The following is a 24,813-nucleotide window of genomic DNA, read 5'->3' as shown; positions in this document are numbered from 1 at the left end:
CAATATTGTTGCTTCCAGTCTTTTTTTGACAAGAGGACAGACTAGACAATTCTAATGATAAGGTTCTGTCAGTCTTTCTGAATTAGCAAAACTGACTGTACTGCAAATGCTGACCAAGGGATTTCCTTTATTTCTTGCAAAATGACTGTAACGTGGATTGACTGGAATTTCTCCAGTAATAGAAAGGTTAAATATTTTGAATGAGAGCTCAAAGCCAGACTTGACACTGACAGAATACCATCATGAGCTATGACTGACCTCAAACCATCCTTTTTCTCATTGTACTTAATTCCTTTGAAATACTAGATGATTCAGAATTTCCTGCTAAAGCACGCACAACTTTTTCTTACAATGTTTCGGGGGGGACACAAGAAAAACCACTGCAGTCTGTATAGTCTTTCAAAAGCCACAGGAGAAAAAAAAAAAACCTGTAATAATGGAATCTTCCTGAAAAATAAAAATAAAACCATGGAAACTAAATGTCTATTTCAATTGCAAGCTATATTATAATTTTTAAAAACGTCTACAATAGGATAAAACACCATGAAGTCTCACAAGAAAAGCAGCATTATGAAATAAAGACAGCAGACAGTGAAAGAACAGCAGATTGCAGTGTAAAGTCAAGTTTCCAGGCTAGCTTTAAATAAGCTAGCTCAGGTCCCATAAGTAATCTAGCCATGACAGCAGAGAGCTCAATTTGGGTAAGCTCTGTGAATGCTGGAAAGAAATGAACTTAAAGTTAACATTTTGACCTCTCTATACAGCAAGCCCTTTCAAGGACAGTGACGTTTTGAAAAGGATATACTTTAAAGGAATGGAAAGTAAACTAGGAAGGAAGGTAGACAGTAATCATCATCCCTAGTTTTTCTGCATTTTTAGTTTTAACTTAGAATAGTCTGCACTTTTTGAAAATTTAGGACAGAGTACTATGGAATTCAACCTTATTCAAAGCATATGCTAAAACAACAATAATATAAAGAATCTTTCTCCCCTGCAACAGCTCCAACTTAAAAGTAGAAAGAGAAACCAATATGAGTGGGCACGTCGCCAAACTGATGACATTTTAGAACAGATGCTAACTTCTTTGTGCAGCGTTGGTTGAAGCTAACCTAAAGCTTACAGTAAAGCCAATCATAAGCATCTACGATAATAAACAGAGGATAACGGTTTGCAGTGTTTAGCAATAAAAGCAAATAATAAAAACCGGCAAAGAAATGAACAATAACTAGAAACTAATGAATCTGTGTACACATCATCTTATCAACTACCAACTGTAAACAAATCTGCGCTTAGAGATGTAACAAGAGGAGATGATGGAAACAGCATCTCTAGAGCATCACACTTTACAAAACCATGTTTGTGTGTTACATGACAAATCAGCAAAGAAGCTTAAAGATGCAGCAAATTGCATTAAACTCTACATTTTAACAACAAATATGATTAAAGGAAGGAAGACAAGTTTAAACATTAAGTACTTTCAAAACACGCAAATGATCAGTCCTGTATTAGTGTGGTGCCATATTTTTAGAGAAGGGTTACTAAATACAATATTTTTTACTGTACATGACTGGGAGAAGAATTCATTGAGAGCAGCCCTGCAGAGAAGGAGTTGGGAGTCATGGTGGGTGAAAAACTGGACATGAGCCAGCAGTGTGCTCTTGCAGAAGGCCAACAGTATCCTGGGCTGCATTAAAAGAGATGCGGCCAGCAGGGAGAGGGAGGGGATTGTCCCCCTCTACTCCACCCTTGTGAGGCCCCATCTGGAGTACTACGTCCAGGCCTGGGGCCCCCAGAACAGTAAAGATGTTGAGCTATTGGAACAGATCCAGAGGAGGGCAATGAAGATGATCAGAGGGCTGGAGCACCTCTCCTATGAAGAAAGCTTGAGGGAGTTGGGGTTGTTGAGCTTGGATAAGAAAAGGCTCTGGGGAGACCTCATTGTGGCCTTCTAGTACTTCAAGAAAGCTTATAAGCAGGAGGGGGAATGACATTTTACACAGTCTGGTAGTGATAGGACAATGAGGAATGGCTTTAGAGTAAATTAGGGGAGATTTAGGTTAGATGTTAGAATTTTTTTACTCAGAGGGTGGTGAGGTGCAGGCACAGGCTGCCCAGGGAAGTTGTGGATGTCCCATCCCTGGAGGCACTTAAGGCCAGGTTGGATGGGGCCCTGGGCAGCCTGATCTTGTGGGTGGCAGCCCTGCCCATGGCAAGGGGCTGGAACTGGATGATCTTCAAGGTCCCTTCCAGCCCAAGCTATTCTGTGACTATGATTCTATTAAAATCTTAAATTTTACACCTACACATTTAACTCCGAAGATCCAGATGGATGTGCAGAGAACTGGGAACAGTTTAATCATACTTAATAGAGAGTGCAGTAAGTAAAAGAAACCTTGAAGGATATAACTGCAAGTAAAAGAGAGAGAGAGAGGGAAGAATTTAAAAAAGTAACAGCAGTACATCCCTTTGTCAGGTACCATTAGCTGCCTAGCTGCCTTTTTATTTTCATATATTAAAAGTGTGACCTTGGAGGTCACATCAGCTGCATGTCAAAATGAAGTAGGCATAAACTTCTGTCATTTATGATCTAATTTATAAAGCAAGTTATAAATAACATCATTAAATTTTATCCATAGGGAAATGTTGGGGAGAAAAAAAAAAAAGAAAAAAGAAAAAAAAACCTCCAGAAGTGTAATTAAAGAAATGTCTAAACATAGAAGCTTAACAGCAAATGGCTAACCAGATGTGCTTCACAGCACTATTGAAGGGTCTTTTATGTTCATGGTAGCCTGTAAGAATGCCTTAAGCAAAAATCATTTGTAAAGGATAGGTGTTTCTTTGTTTTCATTCAACAGAGGAAATTTTGTTGACTGATTTGGAAATAATATACACACCATATTTGACATGTTATTTTGACTAACAACATACAATCATCAATGCAGGAAAAATATTTAAGCTGTTAGTAACAAAAATATAAACTCAAAAAATAATGGAATAAGAAACACAGCAACTAGTCATTTACTCACTGCTGATAATAACGTGTTAATGTATAAATACTGTATAAATATATGATGTTAGTGTCAAACTAACTCAATAGCTAAGGTTGAGAAAATGTTTAAAATATGACGTATTTGAATTCAGCAGTTCCACTATGACTTAAAATTCAGACTAGACAAAAGGTAGTAATTTCCTGTGAATCTAGTGCAAAAATAAGGTGACAGTTCCTGAAAAAGGATTTTTTTTTTCCTACATGTAGATACAGGTTTATGTAAACTACATTTTTATCAAGGCAGGAATTGTACAAATACATTTGACACTTATTATAATATTTAATAAAGCATCCCTAGACACCCTATTACACAGCACTAAAAATAAATTAGCGAGTATAGATAAGCCTGCAGAAACCCCTTGAGTAGACATAAGTGTGAAAACATCTTTGTAAATTCTTACATTCTTCCACTGATATGACTGAAATTAGTTTCAAAATTAATGTTAAATTCATTAAGTTGCTTTGAAGGTCTAAGAGATTGATCACCTAAAGAAAGATTAGATTCAATAGGAACTACGTCATTTTGTTCTGCACTTTTGTAACTGAAGATTGTTCTCAAGACAATTTATCAATTATGTAAAAAATCACTTATTTTTGTTCTAATTTAGGTAGAACAATTTCTGGTCAAAATTCTATTACCTATAAATATATACATCCTTCCTTAACATTCACAAAATTACAGAAGAATTCAAGCAAATTCATTCTTAGATTATGACACACGAACTCCTCTGCAATAGCCTTGGTATGTGCTTTGGAGCATCACAGAACTATGTAGACTAGAAAATGTTTTCATGGTAAATTTATAATGACTGTGAGAGATTTCCAAGGCCTGACTATGCCAGTCTTATAATTTTTGTATTTTTGTCTCTAAGAAGGGAGATGAAAAAAAATCCCTATTTCTCCTCTAAAGCTTCAAGTAAGACTATTTGTGAAGTATACTAATAAAAGGTTCAGAATCCATACCACATTTAAAAAATCTTAAGCTGAGGCCAATGAAATCCTTTTAAAAAAATATTTCCTCCTCATGATATACACTGAATCATTTTTTCTTAAGAGCCTAATTGTCACTGTTGATACTTTTCCTTATTTATCTTTGTTTTAGTGGACATCCCTTCCTTTTGAGATCAGTTTTGGAAATTGTTCCTTTAGTGCATTCAAAACAAGTAGACTATCTCCATCCTTTGAGAATAATTGCAGACAGGGGCTTCTAGGGAAAAAAAAAAAAAAGGAAACGTCTCTGTGATTACGTCCTCAAAAAGTAAAAAAGGAAACAAATAACAGTGGCCCCCTTGTTACATGCACACAGAAACTGCTTATAAAATGGTCTACCTGCAGGCACAATAAGAGCAGCTGTAGCATGTAACCTCTATCAGTCATAATCTAGAACAGTGCCACTTTCTATTAACCAAGCAATAGAGGAACTCAAATTACTTATACTGGTCTATGCAAGTCACTCAGTTTGCTCCAGTGCATTTTGATGACTTAATTAGGAAGATGGTGCAGCACACGTGCTTTACTAGCCAGGTTCATCACAGAGGTCACATCATCAAAGCAGAATAGTTGCATGATGTACAGCTAGATTAAGAATACAGATTTCTTCCTTAAGTGTCTTGCAGCTTACTGTGGCTCTTGGTTTGTCTCCATAAAGTCAGACAATTAAATAAAGCATATTGCTTTAGTTATTTCTTTTTAAACACTAATAAAGGAGACATCAATTGAAGTACAGCTGGCAATCTTTTTATTTATTAAAACCTCAGTGTACACAGTGACAATCTCTGACAAGCAAGGCATGTGCCGGATTTTTTTTTCCAACTTCAGCATTTGTCCTCTTTCAAGGCATGACGTTTCTACTGATAAGAATTCCAAAAATTTGCTTACCTCCTCACACCCTTCCCCCTCACCCCACAAAAAAGTAGGAAAAACAAACCGACACCATAAAGAATAGGAATGTGAAATAATCTGAGAACTTTGAAAATGTGTTCATGTCAATCAACGTCAGAAACATTGGGAACTGACAAAACTGTAAAAGTCAGCTTGTGTATGTCAGAATCAAAATACATTTAGTCATAATATTTAAAATTAAGAAAAAAACTGCTACGTATTTTTACTTCTATCAGCAGGGATAGACAAATAGGTAAATTACTCACCATTATGGAGCTAGATTAACTGAAAACAGTATACGAGGTTGCCATTTTCTGATAACAAGAAATAATTCTCTCCTGTGTTAAATAATCTGGTTTGTAGAGTAATAATGGAAACTATACATGGTAATATCATTTCACGGAAACATCATATTCCATCATGTTTCCTTTATAGCCAATAAATTGCATCATAACATAATGTTATCTAGCATCAATTCATGAATGATGTGATTTAAAAACATATTTTTCAAATATTTTGCAAAGATTACATATTAACCGGAACTTCAAAGGACACATAATACTACATGAAGCGAAATGTCTTTTCAGACAGTTATCAACTGATAAATGCATGTTGTTATTTATATTTACAAATGTATATACATATGCATATGAATATACAGTGGTCAGATTAGATTATTTCAGCTGTACTGCTTCCCTTCCATAAAAGATCACAGTATGGCCAATGCTCCTACACAAACAAATCTGGTCTTTCTGAGAACACAGATGAAAAAAAGAAAAAAGAAAGGAAAACAGTTCTTTGTCTATCTTCTAAAATATTTTTGCTGTAAGATTCACCTTTGTAGGGCTAAACAAAAGGTATGCATTTTATCTTTTGTTCTGTGATCTGTTCTGTTTTTTAAAATCTGAGTTCTGTCGTCTTCAAGTTAATTGGACGCACATCTTTCCACAAGATCCTTAACTTCTATGAGGCCTAACCTGCCTGACTACTTTCTCTGAATTTGATCACTGTCTACAAACTTAGAGGCACGTATAGAAAGAAAACAATACATTATCATCCCTTTCCGTGCATCACTTACAGATGGATTCATCAAAGTTACAGCAAAGCAGAATCACAAAGATGTAATTTATGGTCAATACTGATATAATTAAAGCTTGTGAAAATAATCAGAGAATGTGCACCAAAATAAAGTATTTCTTGCCACTCATTTGTCAACAGATACTCTTGGTGGTAGAAGGTATATGACAGGAAGTTAAGAACATGACACAAATCTGTGGTCCCAGTGAATAAGGTGAATTTGAGCTGGCAGTGTGCCCTAGCTGAGAGGAGGCTACCAGCAATCTGGGATGCTTTAGTGAGAGCAAAATCAGCAGGTCAAGGGGTGATTTGCTTCATCCAGTTGAGTTTGCACATGGAAGAATGCGTACAATCTTGAACTATTTGCTCCAAGAGAAAAACAGAAAAATGGGAGAGAATCCCCATGAGAGACTCTAAGATGGTCAGAGGCTGAGGCATACGGAAAAACAGGGAGAGGTTAAGGAAGTTGGATTGGTTTAGCATATAGACTCCTTTCTTAGAGTTCTGTTTACAGACTCCATACAGAAAGCGTTGTGAAAGTGAGAGCCAGCCAGACTTGCACAGTAAAAGGACAAGAGGTGAAAGTCACAAACTGCAATACTAGAAGTTTCAACTGGCTCTAGGAGGAAGAAAAAATACACCAAAGAGACTCAAAGAGGTTATAAAATTTCCATCCTAGAAGATGTTCTGAACTCAGCTAGACGAGACCTTGTGCAACATGATTTAACTCAGATGATAGCACTGTTCTGAGCAAAAAATCCAGACACAATGACCTCCAGGCATACACTGAATCCTCAATTTTTCTGTGATTGTGCCTACTTAGACACTTTCAATCTTATACATATGTCTTTAATCAGAAGTAGCTGAAAGTTATCTTCATATTGGCTCATATTCAACTATAGAATAAAATGAATTTATATGGAAATTGGAGTCACATATGTAAAAATCTGACCATGTGAAATCATGTCCTTCCAACGTTAAGAGTTAATATTCCTCTGAGACTAAAAGATATCTTCCGGAGAAGGCTCAGATTTATGTAACTTGTGAGGTTTCTGGCATCTATCCTTTGCCTTATTTCCTCATTGACCTACAAACTAGGCTTTCCTGTCCAGGTACTCTGAAATGTTTACTGGCTCATTACAAAATAATTATGAGCCTCACTATTTAAAACCGATATAAAAATATAATCAACAGAAGTGTTAACTTTTTAACTATCAGTTCAGCTGCTGGGTAACTCACTCAGAATGGGTGAAATCTATGCTCGAGTACTTTCCAGATGAAAGAATGCAAATCTATATCCTCTACTCTTTAAGAAGTATCAAGGGAGTGCTGGTCACTCTTAATTTCCTCAGCTCAGCGAGTCTTTTACAGTTCCACAAACAGAGGCTTGTTCAGAATTTGAATCCAATTTTCTTTGCCTCTGAGGCAGTGTCAAAAGACAGGCAGTAGTTAAACCGTGAATTAAGTGGGGCTGAACATTTCATTTTTTTAATATTGCTCTCAGAAAAACCTGCAAAATCAGGTACATTCTTCAACTGAACTATTCAATACCTTTCCCACATCATTGAGAGATTTATTTTGGACATCTAATCGATATTTCATTCAGGCACTTTAAAAGTATAGGAGAATGAATGCACGTACATTATATTATGAAAGAGTCGTAATCTTTATGAAGCAGCAAATGAGGATCTTTCAGTGCTAGGAACCATTTTTACATGAGGACTTCACAGGTTGTAGGGACACAACAGAGTTTCTTGTTAAAATGTATCAAACACTTATAAACCCAGAGTATCAAATTCATATGATTTCAGTTTGTAAAGCAGGCAAGGAAGGACACCTGCAGATCTGTAAACTGTATTAATCTATCCAGAACACAGATTCTCAAGGACTGAAAAGTTAATTGATATTTTAAAAAAACATGCCAAAGCTTAATTATGATTAATAACTGTCTCATGTCAAAAGGAACAAACTAGGATAGTGAATGTATTTTCTTCAGTGTTTTATTAGTAAGCCAAGTAGTATTAGGGAAAAGGAAATTTAAAATATTCTTGTCTACCCCAGAGGACATCAAGTGCAGGGCTGGTTCTCTTCAAGACTTTAGCAAGCTCCTATGATTATCAGAAGAGGTTGCAGGGTTTTCTGTTTAAAACGTACACTGGTGAATCATTTTTTCCTCAAATTTACATTCTGTTGCATATATTTTACATATTATGCTTTTTTATTTAACTCTATCTACTAATGGAAACTTATTTCCTTAAGAAAAAATACACTTGGCATTTAAAAATCAAAACAGGTATCAGAAAAACAATCCATTTTATTTGAAAACTGGGGATAACAATATAACATCAGCATTTACTCAAGTACAGGCAGACAGAATTTGTAGACAACAGAGGTCTGTAACTTCTACCAAAATCTTAAAAAAATAAATTCAAAAGAAGTTTTCTCCTCTTCCTCCTCTCTCCAAGAATTCTCTTAGAACAATTCTATTATTAAATCTACCAGGAGCATTAAAAAATTGTCATTATAAGGTTTTACAAGGCTTTCTTTTTCCAGGTATCTCTATAAAGCTCAAAGGTAGATTAGATCTCACATATATGGCACCTATTCTACTTCAGATGGAGCATACTTTCACTTACGCAGCACTACTCCCTTCTAAGGACCTGATCACAAGCCCAGCCAGGTCCATGAGGAATGCTTCTACTGCTTTTGCTATCAAATCACAAACCTGAAAAGGTTGTGCCCACCTCTATTAATTTAAACTGAAAAAAAAAAAGCAAAAAACCCAAATTCCAATTTAAATTATTCAAGACTTTTTCTACATGTGGGATTTGAAGTTCTTCTGTTATACTTAAGTATTTTTGACAATGTAGTAACTGCAAACTTTAAAACACTTCAAAAACTTAACTGAAAACATGGAGTAATATGCATCCAAACATAACATCGCATTAGTTAATGCCATGTTTTCTTAGATCAGAGCACTTTAAAATCAACCATCAATCTATTCAGCTTTTAAATATGCAGAGCAACTGGAAAGAAAAAAAAAATCACATCCTTCCAGATAATGCTCAACTCCTGATTAAATAAAGATGTGCCAAGGCAGAGGTACTTTATGCCTCAGGAGACAGCCATAGTGGAACGGCGAGTGTATTTTATATGTGAATTAGAGGTAAGATGTAATGACATGAGATGAAAGGCTCAGCCGTGATTTTAATAAAGGGGAAGACAGTACTTCCCTGTGGACCCCATATGCAAAAGAGCGAGACTCAACAAGAATATATGAAAAGATTAAGAAAAAACAGCAGTAAATGTTTCAAAGTTATAAGATCACCATTAACTTCAGTAAAATGTGATGATTTTAAGAATTCTAGTTCTGAGGGTAGCATTAACAAATTTCTGATAGTTTGTCATCAGTAAGCCAGAACAATCCTTGATGTATAGAATTTGAGGGCTTGAAACAACAAAATTCCGCTTTTAAGGTTTTCATAAACCCTATCGAAAAAAAATTAAAAATAATAACTAAAAATAATTAATTGAATGATTTTTGAAAGGAAGTTTTCTCACTGAAAAAATGCAAAACAAAACACACTTAATATACCAATTAATAGTGCTATGATCTGACATGTTTTAGCTGTTTATTGCTTTTAGTAATCCTCAGAAGAAGCTGTTATCTCCTCCTATATTTATAGATATCCATTTGCATGTGTTTAAGAATACAGCAGAAATCCAAAGAAGTATTATTTCTCCCCTGCAATTAAGTGAATGAAGAAGTTTCAGATTTTGCAGATCTCCTTCTGTGCAACAAAAAATATTAGAAGAGACAAGTTTTGTAAGAAAAAGTCATGAAAGAGAAAAATGAATGGACTGAACTGCTTCAAGAAAAAAAAAACAATAACAACTCCATGCTATATTTGATCTTTTGTGATATTCACACTTCTGGCACCCTGCCAGCTAGGCTGAGCACACTGGTGTCTGGCTAAGCAGAGTAATCTCCTGGTTCAAGTCTAGGATCTGTGATGAAAATTACAAAGCAGGGACAAAATCAAAATGCCACCTGTGATTTTATTCTGAAACTAATTTGATGGAAAAAGTAATACAATGCCAACAGCCTTTTTAGTAGTGTCTACAAAACTATGACTAAATTGAAACCAATGCGAATGGATGGAGGTAGCTATCATGCAAATACGTTTGGATCTGCAGGCATTCCTTTTAAAAAGAGAGGTAGATGTCTTTCTGACAGGTAAATTGCTTTGAAATGGTTTTTGAAGTCTGAGGTCAAACTTTTAAAATGATAATTTCAACTTGCATCTTTATTCTGGAGTCTTCTTGCATCTCCTACATAATGCATTTGAATCCAACAAAATCAGAAAAAAGACATATCAATTCATTTTCTTAATTTACATTCTGTGAGCTGCTATTCATTATAGGTCAACAAACCTTTGAAGGGAAAATCTTTTCCTTTCTCTTTTCATCAAGTAGTTTATGTTTGAACTTGTTGCTTTCGTATATATGAAGATCCATATAGGCAAAGAAAGTCTGTATGCACAGTGTATGCAAGTTAGAAATCCGGGCAGTAGTCTTCTACATTATTATTCCAAGGCAAAACAGGAAAGAAAAATACCACACCAAAAAATAAGCACGTTACTTTCATCTTTCCCTTGCATGTCTACTGGTTCTTCCTACATTTTACTGAAAGAGTGTACATTATTAGCAGTAATAATCAAAGTTTCTTTTGTTTTTTTTTTTTCATTACAAAAACTGAAAATGATTCAGAATGACTCAGAAGCTGTTTTTACTGATTTATTCTAAAGAAAAAACACAGGTTTTCTTTCCTGTACTTTGCTTCAACCACAAAACCACTGCTTCCTGCAGTTGAATGATACAAGTTACGTATTTTACCACCTTCCCTTTCAAGCTGGACGGCATTTTGCTGTTTTTTTTTTTAAACACACCTATTACTTCTCTCTCTGCATTAGTAAGACTTTCCACATACGGACACTGGAATGATTACCAACATGTAGAATTTCACTGAAGACGCAGCATTTCAGCTACTTCACATTCGCAATGGCCTGCTGTTTTCCTTCTTCAGGAAGGTTCTCTATAGATTTCCTATTCTCTTTGATCTTCAAGTCAGTTTCTGCACTTTGTATTCTTTCCCCCTCCAACAGCACTAATCAAAGGAATGTTTTAATAGCCACCCTAATCTTTTCTTACTTTGATTTTCAGGCCACTTTTTTTTTTTTATATTGTCCTTTATAATCAAGACAAACAATTAAGTGCAGCACAGACACCACAGCACTTAATAATTCTGCATTCTGATAGACAGATATGCTCATAAATTACTAAACTCACTCACCCTCCTCACCCACACACATGTTAACATATGGAGAGAGAGTTTTATGTATATACATGCACATATTCACACTGACATCATAAAAATTATTCTTAAAAATATGAGCATTTATGTTTAAATAAAAGGTACCTACCTGGAATAAGCTGACCCAGTAAGTGATGACATCTGGAAAGGCTGCATGCAGCTACTATGACCAAAAAAGGATAATGTTTCCATTTCATGATGTTTCCTTCCTTGCATTACACCAGCTCAGCCGCACTAACGTAAATGTTACCTGCAATGAGCAATGGAAATAAGAACAGATGAATTCATGATAAATTTAAGTTACTTCCAAATATTTTTACCTAGCGTAACTGCATCAGATATGCTGGTTTCAGTACAGCCAGCCATAAAAGTAAATAAACAAATATGTCATTTTTTTTGTAACAATTAGAAAGTTATAAACTACAATCAAAAATATATTAAATACCCCTACAGAACAGACAACCCCTAAAAAGATGTTTTAAAGGTGGAGGTGAGGAGTTTCAATGTATATTTTAAAGCGCTACATGTTGTTTGGTTACTATTCAACTCAAGCTATTGAAGAAATTTTGCAAGATAGTTGCTTATATTTTAAAAATATGCTTCAATGGCACTTGGTTTTCTACAAAAGCAGGGTTAAAACTACAACAATCCTCCTGTTGTGATGCGATACTTCTGCTCAACAAAGACTATGGACAATTTCACCCAGTAATAACTCCAGCTGTTAAGGCATCTTTCTAGTGAGTTTCTAGTGAGCCCCTTTAATAAGGGCTGAAACTTTTCAAGTGACTAGCAGGAAAATTGAAGAAGAGAATCTTTTGATTAAATGTGACTTTTAGACTCATTGTTCTAACCACCACAACCATAGGTTGTGAAGTATTCACAACTCCACTACAGTTTAAATATAACTTCTGCTCATCCTATTTGTTTTCTTGCATAGCAACTATGTTGGTGCTTAGTAACTCTTGGCCAGAACTCTCCAAATCCCATTTACAGTATACCTGTCTGTTCACAATGCCCTTCCTTCACAGGTTTCTGAAAAACATATGTTGTTCTTTAGATAATCATAAGCTTCTAAAAACATCTAATGTTTTTTAGACAAATATCTTCAATTAAATATACAGAATCTTAAAATAAATGCAAGAGTTTTATTGCTTCATTTTGTTGCTCTGATAAGGGTCTTTATCTCAATTCAAAATAAAATGTGTGACCACAATGATTTATGCATTGTATAATATCTAGGGCTTCACATCAATTTCCTGGTGACAAAAAAGATGATATTTCATGTATTTGTCGAGTTATTATACAGCCATAACTGCCTTACCTCAACTAACAATTAGAGATCACTGAACACAATTGTAACTGAGAGGTACAGTGGGGCATGAAGTTCTAGTCCAACAATAAGTAACTATGCTGGACCTTGATAACATCACACCTGCAGTTATTTCTCTCTCCTTGTATTTGATCCCCTTGCAGGTGAGAACACATACACTGAGATGAGAAATCTGGATTATGATTCCTAAATGCCAGCTGACAAAATCATAACAGAGCTATGAAAGTGCAAAGGTGTAGCCAGGCTCTTTTCAGTGCTGTCCAGTGCCAAAACAAGAGGCAGTGCGCACAAATTGAAACACAAGAAGTTCTGTCTAAACCATAGGAAGCACTTCTTTCCTGTATGAGCGATAGAGTACTGGTACAGCCTGCTCAGAGATGCTGAGGAATCTCCATCCTTAGAGATCTTCAAAAGCCACCTGGTCACAATTACAGAATCACAGAATTCTAGGGGTTGGCAGGGACCTCTGGAAATCATCTAGTTCAACCCCCTGCAAAAGCAGGTTCCCTGTAGTAGGTAACACAGGAAAATGTCCAGGCAGGTTTTGAATACCTCCAGAGAAGGGGACTTCACAGCCTCTCTGGGCAGCTTGTTCCAGTGCTCTGTAACCATCAAAGTAAATATCTTTTTCCTCATGTTTGTATGGAATTTCTAAAGTCCTAGTTTGTGTCCATTGACCTTTGTTCTGTTGCTAGGCACCACTGAAAAGAGTCTGACGCCATCCAGTCAACACCCATCCATTGTAAGCATTGATAAGATTCCCGCTCAGTCTTCTCTTCTCCAGATTGAAGAGTCCCAGGTCTCCCAGCCTTTCCTCATACAGGAGATGGTCCAGGTCCTTAATCATCAGTGAGAGGGCCACAAAGGACATAGGACTCCAGATGCAGCCTCCCCAGGGCAGAGTAGAAGGGAAGGATCACCTCCCTTGACATGCTGGCCACTCTTTTTAATGCATCCCAGGATACCACTGGCCTTCTTGTCCACAAGGGCACGCCACTAGCTTGTGGCCAACCTGTCATCCACCAGAACACCCAGGTCCTTCTCTGCAGAGTTAATTCCCAGCAGGTCAGCCCAAAATCTATAGTGACGCATGCTGTTATTCCTCCCTAGGTGTAGGACTCTGCACTTGCTCTTGCTGAACCTCATCAGGTTAATCTCTGACCAACTCGCCAGCCTGTTCAGGTCTCACTGAATAGCAGCACAGCCTTCTCGTGTGTAAACCGCTCCTTCTAGCTTTGTATCATCAGCAACCTTGCTGAGAGTACACTCTATCCCTTCATCCAGGTCATTGATGAAGATATCAAACAAGATCAGACCCGGTACCAAACCCTGGGGAACACTGCAAGTTGCAGGCCTCCAACTAGACTCTGTGCCACTGATCACAAGTCTCTGAGCTCTGCCAGTCAGCCAGTGCTCAGTCCACCTCACTGTCCACTCATCTATCCCACACTTACTAAGCTTTATTATAAGGATGTCAAAAGCCCGGCTGAAGTCAAGGTAGACAACATCCACTACTCTCCCCTCATGTACCCAACTGGTCATGACATCATAAAAGACTACCAGATTGGTCAAGCATGATCTCCCCATGTTGACTATTTCTGATAGCCTTCTTCTCTTCCCTTTGCTTGGGGATGACATCCAGGATAAGTCTTTCATTCACCTGCCCAGGGACCTCACCCAGAGGTGAGGCTGACTGGCCTGTATTTGCCAGATCTTCCTTCTTGCTCTTTTTGAAGACTGGGGTGATGTTGGCTTTCATCCAGTCCTTGAAAATCTCTCCTGTTCTCCATAACCTTTCAAAGACGATAGAGAGACTTGACAATCACTTCTGCTAGCTCCCTCAGCACTCACAAGTGCAATCCATCAGAGCCTATTGATTTGTATGTATCCAGTTTGCCTACACAATATCTGACTAGATCCTCCTTGACCAAGGGAAGTCTTCCTTTCCCCAGACTCTCTTATCTCAAGGGTCTAGAATTCCCAAGGGACCATGTTAGCAGTAAAGACTGAAGCAAAGGTGGCGTTCTGTAACTCTTCCCTCTGTGTCCTCTGTTACCAGGGCATCTATCTCATTCAGCAGTGGACTCACATTTTCCCTAGCTTCCCTTTTGGTACTGACATACATAAAGAAGTCTTTCTTGTTATTGTTGATTTCCCTCACCAGATTTAAGTGGACCTTAGCCTTCTTTGTTGCACCCCTGTGTGCCCTGAAAACGTTCCCATATTCCTTTCAAGTGGCCAGATCCTTTTTCCATGTTCCATAGACTTTCTTCTTCTTTTTCATTTTTTCCATGAGCTCCTTGCTCATACACAAACGTCTCCTGGCACCTTTGCCTGATTTCTTACTCTTAGTGATGCACCAGTCTTGAGCTTGGAATAAGTGGTGCTTGAATGTCAATCAACTCTCTTGATCCCTGTTACCTTCCAATGATCTAACCCCTGAGATGTCTCCAAGTAGGCCCCTGAACAGGTCAAAGTTGGCTCTCCTGAAGTCCACAGTTGTAATCCTACTTATTGCCTTGTTTCTTCCATGTAAGATCCAGAACTACACTATCTCATGGTTGCAGCATCCAAAGCTCCCCCCAACATTAGGTTCAACCTTCTACTACTGTAGCGATCAGAAAGACCAACATGATAGAAAAGGTGTTACAAAAAGAGATGGAAAGACCAGCATGATAGAAAGGTGCTACAAAGGAAGGGAACTAGATTGCTCACTTGCATCAGAAGATCACAGAGAAAAGCTTCTACCAAGGAGGGATTTCCAGAAAGAGATCCTTCCATAGTGGCAGTCAGCCCTTAAATGAGGCCTAAGAGGGGTGGAGCTTGGCTCCAGTCACACAGGTGAATTGCCTTCACCTGTGCTCCCAGGGCTGACTGGATCTTTCCTCCAGGCGCTCAATCAGTGGTTCAGGCCATGACTCCACAGTACCCATACAACTACTATACCACCACCATCTGTCTCTAATGTCATGAGCCAATAATAACAGAGGAAACATTACTTCCAGAGCAGCCCTTGTATTTTTAACTTCTATTCACATTCATGCATTGTCATAACACATTTTGACTGTAATAATTGTGTTAAATATTCCTGTTCTACTCTTCAAATAGTCTTTCAGTGTCTGAACTATAAAACTAATACTGTAGAATGAGGACTGGCACTAATTAGGCATTGCCACTGACAGAAGGATGCACTAGCCATATAAACTTCAGCTGGCCTGAGACCTTGCTTAACACCATATTAAATGACTACAGACCTGGACCAGAATGTGCAAGAAAAGGTTCAAGTGCAATGTGTTGTCCATGCTACACAATGAAGATAAACACTGTTTCTTCTATGACATTATAATCATTAAAGAATCGATGGCAAATTAAACTGCACAAACCCAGAGGAGAAAGAAGCACTACTGCAAATTAAGAGAGAGAGTCCAATCAATTATTTTCTACCACTTTCCAAGCATAGTGCTATTTATCACAGTCAGCACAGCATGCAGCAGCAGAAGAAAAGACATCAAGTCACAACAACAACAAAAAAACAATGTTGGTTTTCTCTCTCCTTTTTTTAATCATTTCCCTCAACACCACTCAAAATGAACAACAACCTGACTACTTATGTTTTTCTCAGAAATGGTAAGCAACTTGTTAAGACTAGATTTTCACAGAATTTTGAAAGGACACAAAACAGGAAAGGACACAAAGGTCAAGCAATTAAGATTTTTAACTTATAAAAATACTTTTTACTACTATATTATTTTTATGAGATTTAGGATCTTTGGTAAATATTATGTTTAAGAAGATAGTTTAATTACAAGATGAATCTGAAGCTTGATATGCTATGTACCCTAAGACCATTCTGGAGTGAACTGACAAAAAATGTATTGAAGATACAAAAAACAGAAAATCTTTCTGAAGCAAAATAAACTACTTTTGAATGCAAGCTATTTTTAAAACTCTTCATTCATTATTAGAAGCTTTCCAGTCATTCAGACCTTTTCCTGAGAAGTCCTAATGTCTGTTAGTCAGACTCCAGTTATCTCATCATCTCTGTTTAGACTGACAATACTTTTGAGCTTACTCCTCCTGTGCGTTGTCATCAGTAAAGTTACCTATCCTTGAAATGAAGAACTTCACTCTACTATTTTAAATATCCTGTCTTTGTTAAAATGAATTTATTTGGAGTTATAGGAGGATGAGAAGGAAGTAATGCCATACATTGTCTCAACTGGTTCCATTTAGGAGCAAGAATGAAAAAGTGTTGATGAACTAGGGGGAAAAAATGGCCAGCTCCTTTTTTGGTTATAAAGTAAATCAACTCTACTAACATGAAAGCAGCTATGAAAATATAAATCTATTTAAAGCAGAGTAGGTAGTAGTACAGAGCACCCATGGATCCAGACTGTGATCTTTTCAGTGATAGTTTCAGTAGACAGCTCCAGGGAACTGGCATGTGCATCTATTCACAAAGTTTACCTTGCTTAATGTTTTACAATAGCAAAACATTTGTTTTTTTAGGAAACAATTGCTAGGAAAGTTTTTACAATTTACGATACAACATTTGCGTTCATTTTATGCTGTGAAATTTTGTTTTGCTTTTGCTTTTTGCTTTGTTTATTCTAGTGAGAAAATCAAGGTGAAAAACAAAAACGTATTCTATGTCCTCAATTTGCATTTCTAGCCAGGCAAGCTACAAACTCATGTAAACAGTCTTCCTGAGATTTTTAAGTAATTTGATACTTTGCATGATATATTTATTGCCTAAGCGGTGCCACAGCAGTAGTTCACTTAGAATAATTCTACGAAAAAAAAAAAAGAAAAAAAGAAAAAGCTATGTCCATATTCATCTACAAAGTCATACTGAGAGGCTGGAACAGAAACCCAGACTTCAATATCAGCCTGACATACTGTAGTATGTGACATAAGATGTAGTCTAAATCCTAAATACCTACTACTGAACTGCCTGCACATGAAAACTCAGTGTGAAGAGCCAAACTTATGACAAAAGAAAAATATTTTCCCCCACCAGTCTCAGTCTCATAAGTAATCTTTCTACCAGAAGCTCTGCTAATCTGTAATGTTTCCTTCACTTTTCTGGCTAAATAAACTGAGATTAATTTTGAACACTGAACAGCTTTAACAAAGGCATTTCCTCAGAGAGGAGTACATAAATGAAACAGCAAGCAAAAGAACATGATTTCTACAAAAGGAATCAATATATTCATCATTGAGTAGATGGGCAATGCAAGGTATGATGCATGACTTGGAATGTGTCAAAGAGCGAGTTCAAAGAGAAAGCAAAATAAAACCAACCAACAAACAAACAGACAGACAAAAACACCATCCAAACAAAACAGTGATTTCCAATGGTTTTGTGAATTAGAGCCACTCAAGAAAAGTGATAGTGCTCTGTATGCTCCTGGGTTCAGAACTTTGTCTGCAGAATACTGGTCGCTCTCAAGCAATCAAATTAAGTTAGGAATATAAAGACAATGTCCAAGTGTGCAAGAATGGGATTAGGAAAACCAACATAGACCTGGAGGTCAATCTGGTAAGGTTTGTAAAGAGCAACAAGAAGGGCTTCCACAAGTACTTAAGCATCGAAAGGAAGAGCAAGAAAAAGAGGGCCTGCTGCTTTGGGTGACAAAGGATGAAGAAAATGCGCATGTATTCTACATGTTCTTTCACTTCAATTTTTGTTGGAAAGACTAGAAGACTAGAAGGAAGACTTGCCCTTTGTAGAAGAGGTTCAGATTAGGGATCACTTAACATGGACACATGTCAGTCCCTGAGACCTGATAGAATTAACATGTGCGAGCCAAAGGAGGTGACCAATATCACTGCAAGGGCCACTCTTGATTAGCTGTGAAAGGTCATGACAATCGAAATAAGGTTCCTGAGAACTGGAAGACAGCAAAAGTCTCTTGTATCTTCAAGACGGAAGATCCAGGGCCAGTCAGACTCACCTCTGGTCTCTGAGAAGGTGATGAATCAAGCTACTCTGGAGACTTGGAAGTCCTGGTGGACAAGTTGAATCAGCAAGGTGCCTTTGCAGCACAGGAGTCCAAAAGTATCCTGGGCTACTCTGCAAAGAGTGTAACCAGCAGATCAAGGGAAGAGATCATTCCCATCTGCTCTGCAGTGGTGAGGCTAGATCAGGAGTACTGGGTTCAGCACTGGCTCCTAATTGCAAGGCTGACACAAACTTGGTGGAGCAAATCCAGCAAACATGACCAAGAGACTGGAGCATCTATCGCATGGGAGGAGGCTGAGAGAGATGAGACTGCTCAGCCTGGGGAGAGAATGCACTGGGGGATCTTACTCATGTGTACAAATACCTGATGGGAAGGAATAAAAAAGAGGGAGCCAGACTCAGTGGTGCCCAGCAAAAGGCACAAATTGAAACATCGAAAATTCAATTTAAAAATAAGAAAACACATTTCTACCATGAGGGTGACTGGACAGTGGAACAAGCTGCCCAGAGACATACAGAGTCTCCATCTTTGAAATTATACAAAACTTGACAGGTTACATATCATAGAAACCCTCTCTAGCTGACCTCAACCTAAGCAGGGCTGAAATAGGCAATCTCCAGAGGTACCTTTCAGCCTCCTGCTGCACTGTTCGGAAACCACAGCACCAAAATCAACAGTCCATGTACTGTCTCAGGAAATGCTGTAGTAAAATAAAACATAAAATGAGAGAAGAATGTCACAGAAAATTAATCACAATATCCTCAGTGTAGACTGACTAGGAAAGCTATCAGCATCAAGTGGGCTGGGAGCAGAGTCTGACTGAATGGAGCTGCTATGCTTGGCATGTGTTTCAGGACTTGATAAAGAAAAAAAGCTATATGAACACAGGAAAAATAATTTGTCCTGTGAACAGTCCTCAATGTACGGTCAAACATGGAAAGTTGAAGAGGTTTGTGATGATAATTTTGTTTGGAATATCCTCTTGATTCCATAGGTAACCAGAACATACATATAAAGCAAAAATACACAATGCAATGTCCTGTCATCTCAGTAGTTCGTGTATTCAGGCTGATGATTCCCCTGAAATGCAACAATCAATTTTAACTTGCAAACTGTTCTCTTGCACAGACCTGCGGTATTTTATGTTTTATCCTCTATTTTATATTCAGTCACTCATGGGGGAGATAATTGGTAAGAGTCAGCAGTGAATTCATTGGACAGAACTTTCCTCAAATCATAAAGGTGATTTCATTCTGTTGATGAGCCTTTTTTATTGAAACTGCTGATATAGGAAAAAGCTGCGGAAAGACAGGGCAGATGTGAAGACATTTGTATCATCACTGTCAAGAAGCCATATAAGAAAGCAAGACAGAAATGTCTTAGCTAAATATTTCACAGTTTAGGACACTGCTTGCGTGCATGCACAGGCACTTGTTGGAGAAGCAGAGGCAATGTAGTTTTAGAGACGTCTCTAAACTATTAAAATGTACTTGTTTTCTAGAACCTAGAAGAAAGTGACACTTTCAGCTGTTCTTAGGTACAGATCACTAGTTTCTCTATAATTAAGGATGTCTGACAAAGCAGAACAGCAGTCTCCTGCAGTTTCAACTAACTTAATCCATACAACTCTAAAATACAATCATTTTGAAACATAATTCCTGGACTGTGTAAATGATTATTTTAAATATTTTGCTCTATTTTAGTGAAATTTCCCTTTCCTGCCTGCAATTTAACAAGGATGAGAGAAAACTGAATCTCTTTGACTTGATTCTGAACTCAAATTACAGGATTGCCAAGCATCAGATGCTTGTCTACAGCTACTCAGCAGAAAAAAAGCAACATCTATGACATAAAACCATTGGTATTTCTCTTGTTTCTCAAATCTAGAAAAAGTATATATCAAAAGTACAAAGGAAATTTCCCATTAGGAATACTACTTGTGAATGGCAGGCAGTAAAATGCAGAAAAAAATCATGCAGAAAAAGAGGTATTCTCTTACAATGTCAGTTATCTCTATCTTTCATTTGAATAAACTCTTTGTTCAAAAATGAAGAGATACAAAAATTAAGTATCTTCTGTTCAAACTTAAATAAGTGCCCTGGTTTCATCTGGGACAGAGTTCATTTTCCCTCATAGTGTCTGGTATGATGCTATGGTTTGGCATAGTTTGGCATTTTTTAATAGAAAAAGTAGATCTTTTCCAACTTAGCTAATTCTGTGATTCTATGACTGGCTGTGCATCAGTCGGCAGGTGGTGAGCAGTTGCTTGTGCATCACTTGTTCTGTAGATGAATTATCATTACTATTATCTTTCTGTTTTCCCCCCTTCGTTTTCTGCCTTAGTAAATAGCTTTTATCTTAACCCATGAATTCTCCTTTGTTTTAGGTTTTTTTTTTTCTGATACTTTTACTCCATCCCACTGGGAAGGTGGGGGTTGAGCAAACGACTGCGTCATGCGTAGCTACCTGCTGGGTTAAGCCACAGTACATTCCTTCCAAGAGGTTTGAACTTGTTGAAAGTTAATAGTATCTCTTTAAAATAGTAAGAACATGCTTCTATTGTAATATAAATTCAATTCAAATTCAGTAACAATGGACTCATTCCTGTGTTTTCCATTAGACACATCTGAAGAGCTGTCTAAAAGTCAAGAAGTTACTGCTTTTTGAAAGTATAACCAAAGAATGATCTAAACAAAACAAGAACTCATATCTTATACTACATATGCATTACCTCTTTTTCCCTCTCTGGCATTTTGAACCAGCAATCCTCATCTTGACTTCCAAAATTTTCGAAGGATTGTTTGGAAAGATTGGGTACTGTATCTGTTGCGGGGTTCACAAAGTGAGATACTGTGTTTTGAAACCGCTTTTCTAGAACTAAATACTCATCACTTTTTGATCCTGAAACCTCTTTAAAGCTTCTGAGGTCATAGGAAAAAAAAAACTCAGGTGAAAAATAGGATTAGTAATGCCTTGATGTAGATTGAACACACCAGTTTTTATATTTTGTCTTAAAAAGAAAAACTAAAACTAAGATTAAATCATTTACATATTCCAATCAATACATTACTTGCAAGGCCAATATCTACAAAAGAAAAGTTGTGAACCCACATTTAAAAAATTATTCATAATAATATTTGAACATCAACAGTATTTTTTAAGTAGGGGATATTTGAAGGAGTAAAGTGGTTGTTTGTCAAATGTACTTTCAAATGGAGCCATGCAGAAAAGAAACGGTGTTTGACAGAAAGAAAATTCAGTGCCTGAAAGGTTAAAAAAAAATTCCTTTGACTGCATTTGGACTCCTCTGTTACACCTGATATAAAAAAGCAAGGGTTTTTCAAAGGCATTTAGCTTTAAACATTCACAGTACCTTTGAATGTCCTCAGCAGGACCAGAAAAGAGGGATTCAATTTTCAAAGATAATTGTGTCAGATAACTGTCTCATCCCTTTTCAGAAACAATCTGATAAATACCTAATTACCAGCCAAGTGATTTCAGAGCCACACAACTGGGTCTGAGAGAAGGCTACAGGGAATGACAAGGTCCCCTAAAGCCATCAAGAGCAAGAAGCATTTGGCTTGTGAATTGCTTCATTTATTAGGCTGGTAAAATGCATAAAAGTCCCCAGTGAAAACAAAATATTCATAAAATGCTGAAACGATAAACAAAATTAATATTTTACCCATGAAGTACTCACTTTCAAATAAAAGAGGACCCAGTACTACAAAACAATGATATTCTAAAATCCATGACAGTAATGACTCAAGTACTTAAAACTACACATTTTTGTACACGAATCTTCACTATCGTTGGTATATAATATTGTATCATAACAATAATTTGTGTTGTAATTTTGTTGCTATAAATGAAAAAAACTTCCATGACAGAGCCTTAGCAGTCAAACTAGAAAGAGCTTATAAAGTGAAGTAAATGTTCACAAACTAGCTCCAGTTTCTTGGGAAAAAAAAAAAAAGATAATTAGTTAAGAAAGTCTATATATAAAAAAAAAAAAGTATCTTCATTTTTGAATTATTTTCACTATCTAAAATAATAGAAAACACACAAATGTAAAGAGCATCTCAGATTTCGGTGAAGCTTTTGAAAGTTCACACTATAAATGCCAATCCTGTAATCCTTCTGAACTCCTCATGCAGGGAGAAGTGTTGACCCCCTACAAAACTTCCTAGCTGTTAATGGAGTGGAGAGCATGAAATATCAACATAATGACGCACAGTTCAGAATCACAGATGGGAAACAGAAGATTACTGACAACGCTTCAACAATATTAAATTGATGAAGTTATGTATTCCTCAGGGTTTATGAAATACATGTTTGCTTTGTGAAAAATGCAGCAGATCTGGGGTGGTAATCTCAAAAGTACACGTCTGACCTACTGCTACACCCAGTCTGGAGCAAATAGATTGGAATTTTGCAAATACAATGAAATGGGATGGATCTATGCAATTCTGTAAATCTCAGTCGTATCATTTAAAAATAAGGACAAGAAAGTGCTGTATATACATAGCAGAGAGGTGAGTCAGTGCTGTTGAGTACACAATGTGGGGACAAAGATTTAAACTAAGCTGATTGACTTCACTGTTGAGCGGAACAGTAGCCGTCATATAGTCAAGACCAAACAGAGGGACCATTTTAAAACCGGTTCCTCTCAGATTCTCACCAATTAAGTGACAGCATTTCTGCATGCATCATCATTCATCTCATATACAGAAAGAAACTGAAGCTTGCCTAAAAGAGCTGACACACTGCTAGCATTTAGGTTCTGGCAGGCAGGATAGTATAGGCAGTGGGGAAGACAAAATTCAGAGGTTTTGCTGGTCTGCAAATTAAGATTTTAACTCAGATCACAGCTCTAGCATAATCTGTGTTGTGAAACTGTGTTTCAACATGGAATTAACATTCTCAAATTCCTGAACAATAGTCATTTAATGCAAGGAAAAGCCCAAACTGCACTTCAGTGCATGAGGAGATTTTTGTGCTCATTCAACCACCATATTTCTTATGTTTCTATCTGTCATCACAGAAAGAGGCAGTAAATGCCCCCTCATATATTTAACACTGTGACATAAAAAAAATAAAAATACTAGACAAAGTCTTAGTGCACAAAGCAAAAGAGAAAAATGGCTCTCCATTGCAAAGCTCTTAAAAAAACAAGCATTTTAGGACCATGGTCTGCAGTCTCTGGTGGCAAAAAGGCTTGCCAGATTTCTTTTCCTTTGGGGTTCAACTTTGAGAAAAACAGCTTGGCTTTTGGCCTTAATAGGAACAGCAGCAATTAGAAAGGATTTGCAGACCCTGCCCAACTAACAAGCATTCTCAGGCATAGAAATTTACATCAGAATTCAAAGGATACTCAGCTCTCCCCAGAAATGCATTCATCCTTCTGGGGTCACCAGTAAAGGTGAAGCTTAAACAATATAGGGACTTTCAACATTGTCTGCTCCTTGGTTAAACAGACTGGTGTGAAATGCTAACTCCTTGGGGGAAAGGAAAAAGATTCCAGCTTTCACGAAGATACCGCAAGAGTGGCAGAATCCCTTTGAAACTGAGACTGATCTGATAAAGTCGTTATGGTTGTTAATAGCAACCTTTCCTCTGCTTCCCTGGACGAAACCTCAGCAGTCAGCTGCAGCATGGGGCAGCGAGCAGTACAGCCATCATTATGGGGGAAAACTGGGGTCTGCCTGTGCCTCTGGAAGGCCATGTCCTGTCCCCATCCCAGAGAGCCTAAAAGCTTTCATGAGAGGTGTACTATTGCCTTCTAGCCTTTCTGGGAACAGTGAGTAGCTTTTTGCTATGTTTCATGCCTAAAGCAGACTTTGCCATCTCACCATTGCCTTGATCCCACGGGCAAGGAGTCTCCTGTGAAGAGAAACACAATGAACCTAAGTCACCTCATTTCTGCAGCTCCTGAGATTGCAAGTCTTTGCGCTGAAGGAAAAGATCAGTGTTGCCATGCCCAGCCCTGAGACAAATTCAGGCAGGACAGGACTCTGTCTGTTATAAGTTCTCTGTCTAATGGCCCATGCATTGCTGCATACCAGCTAAATGGGAACAAGATGCCTGGCAGTGCAAAGGTGGGCCTTACATTGTGCAGCAGAGAATGAATTCCAGA

The 24,813-nt window shown here is 37.4% G+C and overlaps 1 protein-coding gene across 1 annotated transcript in view; it reads right to left on the bottom strand.

The window, feature by feature from the left end:
- ROBO1 (roundabout guidance receptor 1) overlaps positions 1-24,813 on the bottom strand; it is a 715,672-nt gene that overhangs the window by 617,215 nt on the left and 73,644 nt on the right. The window contains exon 2 of the mRNA XM_021403057.1: positions 11,491-11,631. Coding sequence (XP_021258732.1) covers positions 11,491-11,578 — 88 coding nt within the window. The 5' untranslated portion in view covers positions 11,579-11,631. The remainder of the gene's footprint in view (positions 1-11,490; positions 11,632-24,813) is intronic.

Source organism: Numida meleagris, chromosome 1, assembly GCF_002078875.1.
Source record: "Numida meleagris isolate 19003 breed g44 Domestic line chromosome 1, NumMel1.0, whole genome shotgun sequence".
Lineage (NCBI taxonomy): Eukaryota > Metazoa > Chordata > Aves > Galliformes > Numididae > Numida > Numida meleagris.
This window is presented reverse-complemented; position numbering and strand designations above follow the sequence as displayed.